The 14,620-nt window shown below is 47.9% G+C and overlaps 1 protein-coding gene across 5 annotated transcripts in view; it reads left to right on the forward strand.

Moving 5' to 3' along the window:
* MCC (MCC regulator of WNT signaling pathway) overlaps positions 1-13,235 on the forward strand; it is a 395,947-nt gene extending 382,712 nt beyond the window's left edge. For all 5 annotated transcript variants that reach the window (XM_036995125.2, XM_073232952.1, XM_036995126.2 and 2 more), the window contains 2 exons: positions 9,518-9,640; positions 10,964-13,235. In XM_036995125.2, coding sequence (XP_036851020.2) covers positions 9,518-9,640; positions 10,964-11,144 — 304 coding nt within the window. In that variant the 3' untranslated portion in view covers positions 11,145-13,235. The remainder of the gene's footprint in view (positions 1-9,517; positions 9,641-10,963) is intronic.
* Positions 13,236-14,620: the final 1,385 nt, after the last annotated feature.

The raw sequence follows: 14,620 nt of genomic DNA on the forward strand, positions 1-14,620 counted from the left end.
TCAGAAAACTGGGATCTGCCACCTGTGTGCAGGTGTAAAATGCTAAGTAAAGGCAATCAACAAATTGCAGTGGCCACTATGTCCAGGTACAAGATATCCCCAACTCATCCAGCAGAAGAAGAGCATGAAGACTTCCTATAATCTCTCTGATGAGTAAGAAGCAAGCTGCTGCAATTTGGGGAGGGCTACACGTCAGACCCCTGTATGGGGACATCCGGGGATAGGTGGGCCCCGTCTGGTCAGTGTGGTCACAGGAGACCAGATCTGGAGGACCAGGATGTGCCCTTTGGAGAGGGGAGCTGGCCCGTGCGGGAAGAGGCAGCACAGGAGAGAGATGGAGTGGGAATCCCCCCAACCCCAGGCCCATGGGCCTCCACCACTGTGCCAATCATGTGACGGTAAGAACTTGGCAACAGACCTTGACACGTCTAGCAGCAGGATGACACAAAAGCCAAGAAAAACATTTCAGAGTAAGGAGGCCAACCGTTTCAGACTGGAGTAGGTTGAGGAGGGAGGCAGGGAGAGAAGACAGCTGGCTGGAGAAGTGGTGCTGTGCTTGAGCAGAACCATCAGGAACCCGTCCTAGGAACAGAAACATCTCTGTGCTCCTGAGAGAGACCCAGTAAAGGGGCAGTCTGTCAGGGTCACCAAGAGCTTCGTAAGATGCAAATCTGATGCTTACCCCTTATTAGTGTGCTATTGTGTAACAAATTACACAAGCTTAGTGGGTCAAACGACACCCACTTATTAGCTCAGTTTCTGTGGGGCAGAAATGTGGGCACAGCATGACAGCCTTTTCTGCCTAGGGTCTTACAAGGCCACAATTAAAATGTCATCCAGGGCTGTGTTTTCATCTGGAGACTCTGGGGAAGACTGTGCTTCCAAGTGCGTTCTGCCTGTTGGCAGAAGTCAGCTGCTTGTGGTAGTAAGGCTGACATCCCACCTGCCTGCTGGCTGTTGACCACTGGTAGCTCAGCTGCTAGAGGCCACTCAGATGCCTTCAGCACAACCTCTCCCTCCTCAGAGCCAGCAACAAGAACCTCCTCCTCAAATCCCTTTCCTGCTTCAAATCTCTTTCCAGGAAGAGCACATTCCCTTTCAAGGGCTCACCTTAATTAGGTCAGGTCTTCCCTGGAAAAATCTTATCTTCAGGTCAGCTGCTTAGGCCTTAATTCCATCTGCAGAACTCCCTCCCAGCAGCACCTGGATGAGTGACTGAATAACCGGGAAAGGGTGTGTGTATACTGAGGGGCTCAAATCTTGGGGGCCATTGTGGGATGCTGCCGGGCACACCTCATGGCTTAAAACCTCCCAGTGACTCCCAGCTGTCTCTGTCCGAACTCCTCAGCGTGCGTGCGATCTCACCCCTGCCAGCCTCTCCGCCTCGCCTCCCGTCACATGCCCCTCCCACCGTGAGCCGCACCGACCACTAGCTGTCTTTGCTGCCTCTGGGCTTCCACTCCTGCTGCCACTTCTGGCCCCACACCACCTAACCCCACGCCGCAAGCACTCACATGGCTGAGCCTCTACTCAACATGTTTTATTGCTGCTGTTGGTTCCTCTGGGCCCTGAATTTCCTCGTGTCATGAACACCTCATTGCTCTGCTTCTTAGATGCCTGGTTCCACCCCTTGCTCTCCCCCTTCACGCGGCCTCCCCCTGCAGAAGGAGAGTCCCTCTGGGACAGGGATCATGGCTTACTCACCCAGGCATAGGACATCATCCATTCTGATGGCTTTGTTCCTTTTAAATGGTCCCTAAATTTCTCGCAGCCTCATTTCTCTCTGCCCACTAGCCATCTCCCCCATATACCATGCTGGAGCCTCAGAACACAGCCTGTCCAACACAGTCTGTGTGTCCTCCTGCCCTTTGAAAGTGGCCTCTTCCTCAGATTTCCTCTTTATATTAAAAATGATATTCTTTTAACCATTCAGGATTACAGCTCTGAAGTCTCCTCTACCTCTTGTCAGCAGATCAGTGTTTTCCCCTTCAGACCCCATGTGACCCTTGCCCCTGCACTGCCTTCTCCTGAGCTTGGCCCTCAGCTGCTCAGCACTCGGCGCAGCATCTGGATGGTCATTTGCCCTTAGTCTCTTCTTGTCTTCTGCCACCAGAAATCTCTTAAAGCACTCTTCTGATCAGGTTGCTCTGCAGAAACATCTCCAATGGCTTGGCATTCAGGATTGTCTGTAGCTCCTTAACTTTCTGACCCACATTTTGGCTGTTTCCCGTGCACATAATCTACAATCCAGACTCACGGACAGTTCGTCTTCCTGAGAGCATGCCCTTCACTGTCCTGCGGAGCCCCGCTGCTCAGCCCCTCTGGCAGAGGGGTCGCCTCCTGAAGCTTTCCCGGCCACCTCGCTGCATGTCTCTGCATTTCTCCACACCCCTGTGGTGCTGACCAGTCATCACCCATCAGTGTCCACAGAGTGCTTGGTTGTCAGAGAGCCTGAGAATAAACCCCAGCCTCAGAGTTCAAATCCACGTCCAGGTTCAAAAATACCTGCCCAGCTCTAGAAATTTTCCAGACTTGGAAGGAAATGAGGAAAAAAGATGGCACTGATAGACCCCTGTTTCAGCAACTATGGATTAATGCTGGTTTTGGGCCATACAAATTATGGAATGAAATGAAGAGGGAACTGGGTGGGGGTCCTTTTAAAGAGGGAGCCCCCACTGAGCAAACAAGCAGTAGAATCTTCACTGTTCTATTAGTAGGAACATTATTTTAAAAGGTGCTCTTTTATTAAACTTGCACTTGTTGATTCTTCGTATTTTGGCTGATAGATAATAGCAATCAGGAGATGGAAGTGTGCTTAGAATTTCATAAATGCACGTGGGTTTGCAGGATGTACAAAGTACACCTATGAGCTTATTATCATGTAAACAAATTGCTATGCTCCAGAGCTGGGGCCTTGAAGAGCACACATAAAGGCTGATACTTGCCCCATGGGTGGTGGTGAGTGTTGCTTGGGTATCTTTTAATTTCTGTTATTTCTCCCCATGTTCCAAAAGGTCTTCAGAGAGAAGGCCTTTCCTGGGCTCTTACGAAGGCAGAGGCAGAGCGTAGTGCCACCTGCAGCCATAGCAAGGGCAGCTCGCCTGTGCACCCTGCAGGGGCAGCTCCGGGGCGGGAATGCGCAGTAGGAGAGTCTGGGCGTTGCCGTCAGTGTTGCCATCATCTTTTGCTAGTCCTGGCAGAATACAGCCACAGTCCGACACAATGACTGCAGAGCCTCACTCTCTGGGGCACAGCCTTTGTCCTGCAGGCCTGGGCTCTCCCTGGGGTCTTTATCTCCTGCTCCACAGCCTCCCATTGTGACTCAGAGCGAAATGCTGAAGAGCAAGGCTGGCAGACAGACTCCGGTGTGAGTCCCCACTCCCCAGGTGGACTGGCAAGTCTCCTCAGTGTGCTTCAAGTTCCTCATCTTGAAAATCAGCAATACCAATAGAACTGACCTCCAAGGGTGGTTGTGAGAAGTCAATAATGCCACCCTTGTAAAAGGGTTAGACAGCTGTTACCACTGCCTGGGTTTTTTGAAAGATATATAGTTATAGGCGGTAATGATTATCATGAAGTAGAGTGATGTGATATAGTCACTGTGGAGTTTTGTTTTTTCAAAAAATTGTTAGATAGCAATGAATAATATGGAGGAAATGACAAGGTGCTGCTGCTATGTCATACCTTTGGGATGTTTGTTTAGTTGGGTGGTCAGAGTGGGCTTCTCTGAGGAGGTGATTTAAGTTGAGTTGAGGAGGCGGACAAGTAGCCAAGCAGAGGAAACACCTCCCAGGCAGAGGGAACCAACTGCTCAGGGCTCTGCAGTGGGATGGAGGGTGGTGTGCGCCCAGGATGGATGGGATGTGGGCATGCCCAGGAGAGGGTGGTGCAGAGACTGGATAGGCAGGGGGTGGGCCCAGTAGGGCCTCAGTGCAAAGCAAAATCACAGACTTTATTCCAAGTACAGGTGGAAGACACTGAAGGACAGTAATATGACCTGATCTGTTGTATTAAAACCTTACTCTGGCTGCTCTGTGAAAACCAGACAAGAGTGGGTGGAAAAGTGAAGCAGAGAAACCAGTTAGTTAGCAGGCACTTGTGGTTGTCCAGGTGAGACAGGAGGGCATTTGGACCTGGGTGGTGGCGGCAGAAACAGCATGAAGATTTGATAGGTGGGGCTTTGCTACTTAGTGGATGTGGAGGACGAGGAAAGGGGGAGGTTAAGGCTGACTCAGGACTGGTGTCAGCAGCTGGGCAAATGGTGGTGCCACCTGCTGACAAGGGGGAAAGAGGGGATTTTGGAGATCATCTCAAAACGTTCTGCTCCGGATGTGTTAAACTGAAGACACCTGTTATGTGGACAGGTAAAATGGACAAGTCCAGAAATCCAAAGAGAAGCCTAGAGATAAAGATTGGAAGTATTTAGCATGAGGTAGTTTTTAGGCCCAGGCCAACACCTTCATCCTCCCAGTATTTAGGGGTAGAGTGGAGAGCAAGGAGTCAAAGCAGATTGATGGAATGAATAGGATGCCCATGGGAGTAAAGACTTGCTCAGGGACAAGGGGAAAGTGCCAATGGGTAAGGTGAGGACAGAGCGGCCTTTAGACATGGCAGCACCAAGACCGTCAGTGACCTCAGCAGCTTCAGGGGAGACAGCAGCCTGGCTGGGGCTCACCAGCAAACGGAAGGTGAGGAAGAAGGAAGCGCGCATGAAGACAGCTCTCTCCGCGGCTAATTCCCTCTAATGAGCAATCACTGAGACACTCAGGCCCTGTGGCTGCAGGGCTGTGACTCCCTGTGCTCTGGTCTGATTGCAGCTCCTCTGCAAGGCTTTCTGGCCAGCTGCAGAGGCCAGGCTCTTGCCCTGGTGACTCCCTAGCAGCTCACTTGGACTCTGTGATTAAAGTACCACTGCTGGCCTTTTCATTTTAGGGAGAATGTAAGGCCCGTTGATGGCTCAGAGCCCTCCTTCCAAGCCACTTGGGCACGTGGACGGAGGCCTGCGGAGCTGTCTCCTGCCTGGCTCTTTGGCAAACCCCCTCGTTTCTCACCACCTGCCAGTTCCCACTGACTCTGCCTCTCAGATCCCGGCACGTATGCTTATCCCCTTTGTACTGCTTAAAATGCTTTCAGCTGGGAATAAAAAAACCTCCCTATGCGGTTAGAGTAAGATCCATAGGATCTTCTGTGACAAGAAATAACCCTCATTTTTTGGTGAATTGGGGAGGTGTTTAACTGAAACCCATTTTGTGCCAGGTTTGGGTTTTCATAGTAACTGTGTAATCCAGCATTGTCTGTACTGACAGATGTATATTCTTGAGTGCCTAATCTACTGGGAGTGAAAAGGGACACACTGAAGGATTGTGCATTATAGGCAGTCTAGAAAACACTGTATGAACTACTGAAGGGGCAAATGGAGCATGTGGGTTTAACTTACTTTCTCAGATGTGTGGAGCCTCAGAAAATGCTCATTTCAGCCTTACTATTTAGACAATATATAAATTCTTCCTTAACTGAAAGCCAAGCAGATTTGAATTCAAAACTAGAAGGAACAGGGTATGAATGACTGAGGCTCCAAAGTGACTTGGATTAGCAGGTTTATGGTTGGTCTTGATCCAGTTGGTCCTTTGAGACTCTGGGTGAAGCTGTAGGCTCGGGGAAGTAAGCTGCTGTGTGTGACTTCGCACCTAAGCTGAATGCCAAGACCACATGAAGCTCATCCGCAGCCCAGTGGTGAAGAACACTTCTGCCTTTCCAGAGCTTCTTAAGTGTGCCTGAGAACAGGACCTCCTGCGGCACTGCTGGAACCAGTTGCTCCCACTGCCTCACGTGCTCTAGAGCAGCATCGTCCTCTGTAAAATAATCCAGGTCACAAATGCATGCAAGACACAGGGTAATTTAAAATTTTCCAGGAGCCACTTTAACACTGCAAAAAAATTTTAAATGAAATATATATATGTTGCCTGATATAACCAAAATATTATCACTTTAACATGTAATCAATATCCTTAAAATTGGGATAATTTTCCTTTTTTTTTTCTTATTAAGCCTTCAAATTCCACTGTGGGTTTTACACTCACAGCCACCTCAGTTCGCTCAAATGGCCCGCCATGGCTTGTAGCCATACTGAGAGGGTGGGCTAGAGTTGAGTTCCCAGTGTTTAGTGTTTGTTTCCATCCAGATGAGTGACAGGTGTGACTCAAGTACAGGCATCTGCCTCACTCAAATGAAAATAGGTAAAGTGACCCACCTGTCAGGTTAAATTGGAATTTGGCCTTGTCTTTATATTTCTAAATGAATCAGCACCCTAGTTTTATCCTGGAGTTTGTACAAGTTGGCTCCCATCTCCCTTTCTGAGGCCTAAGCAGTTCTCCAGGACAGTTCTCAGCCCCCAGGTTGGCCTCCCCAGCTGGGGGCTCTCTCCTGCCTTGGCAGGCCTCTCTGGTCTTCCGGGTGGGAGTGGGTTCAGTCCTCCATTGGAACCTGCCAGGTCCCTGGGGGAAGGAAGCCCTTTGTTTTATCCTGGGACTGGGATTTCCAGTCTCCCTGTCTGCTGGGCGAGGCAGGGGTGTGGATGTAACTGGGAGTGGGAAATGGTACTACTCCAGGCAGTTCTTTGTGGTGAATGAGTACTGAGTTGGTAGTGACATTTTAAATTCTCTTCACAATGTTTTTTCTTTTGTACTGTGAATCGACTTTAGAATGAAAGATTAAAAAATCGGAACAGTAACAAAATGTAGGACAACCCTTCCCTATTCTTTAAAGCCAGAAGGAAAGGGGAAAAATTGTTCCTGCTCTCTGAAGCTTCCCTCTGCTGGTGGAGGGCTGCCAGCAGGGCCGCGGGGACAGCTGGAAGGGAGCTGCTCCCCCGACACCACTCAGTTCTGGCACTGTGTGTGAGACCTGTGCCTCTGTGAGATTCCACTAGGAACTCAGCCGAACCTGAGCCTTCCGGGTGCTGCTAGGGCCCAGGGGAACCTCACATTCCCCCGCAAGTGGGAGACACTTGCTAGAAGGCCCCTGCTTCTCAAGGACTGTGGGTGGGAGGAGTTGCTGACAAATGGAGTCATCAGGACTTCAGGGCTGGTTGGTAATTTCCTTTAAGATCTTCCCCCTCAATCCTCCCTCCCTCATAAAAGCAGGCCTGGGTTTTTGTGTTGCAACTCCTTTCTTTGGAAAGCTTGACTTGCACTTACAGTAGCTGGAGGCAGAATGTACAACATGAGGTATTTGAAAAGTCAGGAAGGGCTGAACCATCTGTGCGCCTAAGAGCCCTCCACCCTGAGGTCACTGTCCTGCCCCTCCAATAGGATGGATAACCACTAAGACTGCATCTCACATACTTTACAAATGTATACTTTAGAAATGCAAAATTATAAAAATTTCAAGCAGTGTAAGAGTGTAAGTCCGGGGAAAGGAAGTCCCATGGCAAAATACCTCTAAAAACCAAAATCAGTCAAAGGGAGAAATAAAGTTTAAAACCTGTTTATTGCTCACAAACTGCAGTCCCAGTCCATCTTCCTTCTCTGCTCCAGCAGCAACCACACCAGCCCTCCCCCTCACCTCTCAGGTACAGATAAGCCCTCTGTTGCCCAGGTAATTACCCATTGATATGGAGATGACTTCTCCACCCCCGAGGAAAGATGCAAATGAACTAAAGCCATACTTCTTTCCACCTCTGAACGCCTATTGATATGCAGATATACTAAAGCCAGGCGAGATATTCCGGAAATGTTTCCATTTTACCCACAGAGTAAGTAAAATGAAAAATAAAAGCCTTTCCTTCATCCCTCTTCCAGGAGTTCACTACTGTTGAGCATTTAGCCTTCTGTTCTATTGTTAGAGTATATCAGCTATTCACACTTAGATTTTTTGTTGTTTTTGTAAAAGTGGGATCTAATAGAACATTCCCTTTTCATTTGACAGTGTATGCCAGCGCCTGTCAATCTCCATTTTTTTTAAACAGTTGCCTTGATGAACTTAACCAGTTTCCTGGTTGTTTCCCATTCTTAGCTGTTGTAACCAAAGCTAAGTGAATCCATCTAAATTCTCAAGTACATTAGGAACCTACACGAACACTGTAAGAAAAATTTGTAGAAGTCGAGTTGCTTAGTCAAGGGATGTGTTTATTTTGCTAAATACTTCCAAAGTGCCTTCCCAAACAATTGTGTGAATTTACTTTCCTCATACACTCATGAGTCGTTCTTAAAAGAATTTCTTCCATAAATCCTGGTTTCTCATTATGCTCCAAGTAAACAAATACCTTCAGTGAGTTTGTTCTGAAGCTGTTTAAACAACTGTTGTCACCGAGAAGCGGTCACCCAAGCCTGGTGCTGAACACTGGGGATACCCTGGGAACCAAACCCAGTAAGGTCCTTGCTGCCCCGGAACCCACGTGCCACTGGGGAAGCCTGCTGAGTTTACATATCAGACAGACCGTGGCAGGCTGCGGAGCGGGGCACTGTGCCTGGGAGGGGTGCCTTAGGAAGGGGGATGTGTCATTAACCCGTTCCTTGCCTGGGGCTGGTTTTCCTGTGGAATCAGATAAACTCTGTAAGCTGGACTGTATGCTAGAAACTGCCCGAAACTGAGTCGCATGTTAGCCTAGGTTACCATATGTTAAGTCTGGGGAAAGGAAATCCCGGGGCAAAATACCCCTAAAAACCAAAATCAGTCAAACGGAGAAATAAAGTTTAAAACCCATTTATTGCTTACAAAACTGCAGTCCGGCCCATCTCTCTCTCCTGCTCAAGCAGCCACACCACCGGCCCTCCCCCTCACCTCTCAGGTACAGGTAAGCCCTCTGTTGCCCAGGTAATTACCCATTGATAAGATGCAAATATACTAAAAGTCTGCTTGTTTACACCTCTGAACGCCTGTTGATATGCAGATGTACCAAAGCCAGGCAAGAAATTCTGGAAATGTTTCAATTTTACCCACACCATAGTAGTGAAGAGCCCAGAGACCTTGAAGCCATGGAGTGTGGAAGTCAAATGGACTTATAAAATGAGAACAAGAACCTTTAAAGCGAGAGGACTATCAATGATTCCTCCATCACTACCACCCTTTTTGTTTGCAAGGTAGGGCCCTGTAGATTCACTGAGGAGGCCTCCCTGGGGCGGCCTGCCCAGACCAGAGGCTTCTGTTCTTCCCTCTGAGTGGCTGAGGAGAGCGCACACCTGGGAGGGGGCGTCAAGACCAAGGCAGGGCTCCGTGGTCTCGCTGTGCTCGTTGCTGAGCGCCCGCGGCAGAAGGGAACTTCCGGGTCAGCTGCTTTCCCATCTGCGAGACTCCAGACGACTTCCAGTCTTGTGTGACGGGGACAGATATCTTCCAAGGGTCCTCACTGTGACAAGCAGCAGTGTTCCGGCTCTGCAGGCGCGAAGGGCTGTTCTGCCCACTAGGATCTCCCTTTCCGTTCTGCCTTTTGATTTGGCACTCAATCTCCCTCCTCTCTGCCCCCACCTCCACTGTCACCTCAAGTCACTCACGGTGCGCTTCTCTCTCCTTCATACAGAGAAAAGAAGTTAAAGGCCAGAGTTCAAGAGCTGGTGAGTGCCTTGGAAAGGCTCACCAAGAGCAGTGAAATCCGACACCAGCAATCAGCAGAGTTTGTTAACGACCTAAAGCGAGCCAACAGGTAAAATCTTCCTTTGCAGACTCACCGTGGTACTTGGGCTCATACACCAGTGGGTATTTCCGTGGTTGCTGGAAACCAACTCCAGAGAGTGGCCGCCCCCGTGGAGCCTGGTCTTCCTTAGGGTATCATTTCCCACAGTGTTGCATAGAAACCGAGACCCATTCAGTGTAGACGGTCTTGGGCCCAGGGTGTCAGGGCAGAGCAGCATGCCATGGACTCTGAACACTTCATGTAGGGAGGGGTCGGATACCAAAAAAAAAAAATTTTTTTAGTTGTGCTTAAGCCAGTTTTTTCCAAACGAAACTGGCTACAAAACCTCCCATTTGAGCGACACTTACTATTCAGTGGAAGACTTTGGGAAGAAGCACTGCTTTGACAGCAGTGGCAGACTTTTTGGACTGAGAACCTTTACAAAACTCATGAAAACCTGAGGATCTCAAAGAGCTGTGTTCTTATAAATTATCTACTGATAAATCTCATTTTAGGGGAAAAACCTGAGACCAATTGAATTTTTTATTAGTTTACAAAAAACAACTTTACATATATACAAATTGACTACATATAAAACAAACTGCATTTTTAAAAGAAAACCTACTTTCTAAAAATTGAGTGGCACTGTTTTTACAATTTTACCAGTCTGTAGTTAGAAAGTTTGCTGACTTCCCCTGAAAGGGTTTTGGTCCTCAGACCACCCTGTGGGAACCTGACGGTACGTGGGATGGATTCGGGGTGCTGTTTTGGACCAGAGTGGGTATTGGGACTTACCTAGCCCTGGGCTCACCCCTGCCCCCTTGTCACCGGTGTCCCAGGGGCACGGTCCAGAGGCTGACATTCTGTGTCTGGCTGGCAGCATTAGTTCATGGCCTGTGTGCTCTGAATCCGCCTGCCCAGAGCACACAGGGAAGTCCTGGAGCCTCTCTGCCTCACCCCACGCGGTCACTTACACTGCGGTGGCTGAGGGACATGCCCTGTAACTTACACTTGGCCATCCCATGCCGCCAAGAAACAAATAGACCCACTAACTTGTATTTACAGGAGATTTCTAGAATTCACCTACTGTTTCTGCTTATCTATTTTGGATATGGTTAGTATAGATTGTTGGTTTAAACCCCTCTTAGTATGTTGGTGATGAGCCTTTAGCATTCGGGCTGCATTAGTCATGGTTAAGCCAATAAATGAATGGCTGCGAGTGCTGAGTATCTGATTTCCTCAGTTTTTTGAGTGGAGCTACCTGGACCTGGTTCGCCAGTGGACAGGACAGTGTGTGTCCCACATGCTACTCAGGATGAATCTTCATTCTCATTTCCACCTGTTCCCACACAGCAACCTAGTGGCTGCTTATGAGAAAGCGAAGAAGAAGCATCAAAACAAACTGAAGAAGCTGGAGTCTCAGATGATGGCCATGGTGGAGAGACACGAGACCCAAGTGAGGATGCTCAAGCAGAGAATAGCTCTGCTGGAGGAGGAGAACTCAAGGCCACATACCAGTGAAACTTCCCTGTAGTCAGCACTCGGGCACCAAAGGTCTGCCCTCAGAAGCTGAACTACATGCAGTCCCCGAGGAGAGAAGGGCCCCGGAGGACAGAGCACCTGTTAGGGGAACAGGACAAATGAGGGTTGGCAGGTAGGTCAGCTCCAGACAACAGAGGCTGTGAACTCGGCACCAGGGGCGAGTGGCCCTGGTGACACCATGTGGACTGCATCCGAGGGCCCTGTTCGTCCCCTCCCAGGCTCACAGATGGAGTGTGAGTACCTGCTGTGTGTGCTGTGCTCGGCAGGCCTTGCTTCTGCTTTCAGCATTGGCCTTGTCCCTCTCAAGGCTGTGTGTCATCAGTATCCCAGGCATTTTATTTTTCCAGGATTGTCCATTTTCTCTTCGGTAGACAGTGACCTTTTCCCCAGCATCCCCAATTTCTCCTCTTTCCTTCTTCAGGGATAAACTCTTGACACTGCACAGGGGGTGTCTCTTCAGTGTCCAGAGTTGCTGGGTTGCTTTCTAGTAAGCAGGCTTCAGCTATCGCTCAGAGGTGTCCTAGGAGGTAGGTCACAGGGTGACACACAGGTCCCAGTGGTCGTGTCCAAGAGCAGGACAACTTCCTCCACCTTGTCTTGTACAGGAGGGCTGGGAGCAGGGTGCTCTTGACTCTGGGACTTCCCCCTCCCAGACTCATAGCTGAGAGTCCTGCCGATTCATGTAATAGAACTAAAATTTCATCAGGTGTTTCTCCAAATCAGAGCAGCACTGCTAGTACTTCCCCGCACCCCAGGGCACTACAGTCGCCGTTCTGTATGAACGTAATTAAGCTCACCCACATGGGTACACATGTAGCCCTGCACCTGCCTGTTTTCCTAGGGGCAAGAGGCAGGAAGTGGGTGCTGAAATGTTTTTTTCAGCTGTTTCTATTTAGAAAGAGATTGCTACTGACCACTCCTAGTTCGAGGCTTTGCCCCTGCTGTTATGAAGGGCAGAGAGTGAATGGTTGTTTCAGAGCCTCCTTTTATCTCCAGAGACATGGTGACAGCATATGGTGCTTAGGCAGATCCAACTTCAAGCAAAATGCTGACAGGGCCGGGAAAGACCAAAGCACCTGAATTCTTTCAGAAAGGTCTTCCATCTCCAATTTGTTACTCCACTTTCTGTCTTCTAATTCTTCTGCAGTTGCCCTACACTGATAAATTTAAAGGGCCATTTGCCATTTAAAAGGTGCTCTTCTATAGTACCACAATGAGAATCATGTTTCAATGCCACAGTTCAGTTTTGCTTTCAACCAGATCACTGCATTATAGTCCCCACATCCAAGAGCAAAAGCTCAGAGAGCGTCATACAAGGTCCTCAGCCTTCTGCACAATGGAGGACACTCTAGCCACCCCCTTGGAGGGCAGAGCAGTTCTATCCCAAAAGTCATCACCCTTTTTTCGCAGGCCAGTAGTGAAGCTGCCTCATCTTCAAAAAATCAACTGCTATCAGTGTGGAAGGACCAGTTCTTGGGTGTTCCGGTCACTGCGGAAGGGCCCGCTGGCTCCTGTTTGTTATAATCTGTCATGTAGTCACAGATGGTTCTTGTGATTTTTTTTTTTAACCAGTTTTTACTCTTTGGATAAAGGTTCATTTTGTCACAAGGGAAATGTTTTGGCTGAAAAGGTATTTAATAGGCAAAATCATGATTTCCCCCATTTCCCCAGCTTGCCTAGGAGAAAGGTCCTCTCCTAAGCTAACTGGGATGTGCAAGGTGGGTAAACGATTCTGGATTTCTCTTGTGTGAGGGAACAGACATTGAAACAGTTTTCCATTTTCAGCAATATTGAAAGGTCTAGCTGATACAGGAATAAAATTCTGTCTGCTGACCTATGGTCTACCATTCTTGCTCCAAATTTAAGCAGAGAACCCACCTTTTTAGTCTGTAGCACTCCAGAGCTGGGAGGTCTCAGCTCCTCCATTATGAGCCCCAGTATTACTGATCCTACCTGGCCTCATTTTGGGTTTATACTTCAATAACATAAGACATTTAAATATGTGGTGATTGGGTGAGAACTATTTCCCCAGCAAACTGTTATTTTAAAGATGTGTAGAATAAAAAAGCTATTAAATAGTTGATTTCCTTTTCTTGTATTTTTCAAATGCTCCCCAAGACACAATCCTTGCTGAAGGTGAAATGACAGGCACTTGGTGATGCTAACTGTGGGGCCTCCTAAAACTGCACTGGTTAAATAAACGACTGTGGGTGCCTGGATAATTTTCCTCTTTTATAACAACTTGAATTCTTCTAAATAGGAGCTGGTTTATATGAATGTCTCCATCAGGGGTAAACAATTATCTAGACTGCAACTTGTATTAAAAAACTTCAGACTCATATTTGTTTTTCATTCAGTGTCCTCAGTGGTTACTTCTTTTAGGCAGCCACCTTTTCTGTTCAGAATTCAGTCTGTGGCTTAGAGAAATGGGCATAGGAAAAAAAAACCAGTTTGACACCCCCGTTAGACTGCTGAGTTAGGGCAAAAGAGATCCATCTGTGGCTGGAATGCCACCTCCATGTGGGCCTACCAACGGGACCTGAGGCTCAGCCAGCCTGACGGGCACCAGCTACCAAAATTGCCATGGCTTTGTAGACAGTAAGACTCCTTGTTGAGATGTACACCTGAAGTCATTGATGCTTCAGTATCTTCATGTGAGCAGACCACTGGAGATGTATCACGCGCTCCCTCACTTGCTCTAGCCCCAGAGGTACACTAGCTTTGTCATCATCGCCAATGCAGGTATTACCCGGCCCATACTCACACTCACCTGCTGGCATGTCTAAAGGTAATGTCCATGCTGCCTGAAACTGGAGTGTTAGCCTAATAAAAACTTAAGTGCCAGTTAAACATCATTGTTTAATTTTCCTTTGAGATGCATGCACTTCTTACTATGTCTACCTCTGGGTAGCAATACATTATAGGGACCTCAAAGAACTCAAGAACCCTTAAGGCCTTTTCTTAAAAACTGGATAAGGCAACTCAAAATTTTAACAACTATTTAAGATCCAGTTCAAATCTCCTAGTTGTGTACAGGTTACATTATTTTAAATGGAGAAGAAAAAGCCCCATAGTAAACAGATTTGGGCTGGACTATGTCACTGGGATGAATTAGCCTTCATAGTTGCCTGTTCTTCTCTGAAGGTTTTTTCTATGGCTCACAAAAATTACCCTGCAATTATTTAATGCCATCAATTAATAATCATAAATCTCTCAAGAGTTTGGGGTATCATGCTCTTGTTTTAAGTGATGAGAAAGTTACCAAGACTACAGAAAACATCCAAACTTTTACTAACCACTTCTCTAAGTCATAAGGCTCCATGAAGCTTTAAACCATTTGCAGATGAGCAACTGGAGTATGTCTCATGCATGAAACTGTGTAAAGTGAAAAGATCATGTTCACTAAGTTTATAGCTGCACCTATTTCTAGATGCAGCAGACTATACATAGAAAGTTTTGAGAGGCCAA

Source organism: Manis javanica, chromosome 1 (genome assembly GCF_040802235.1).
Source record: "Manis javanica isolate MJ-LG chromosome 1, MJ_LKY, whole genome shotgun sequence".
NCBI lineage: Eukaryota > Metazoa > Chordata > Mammalia > Pholidota > Manidae > Manis > Manis javanica.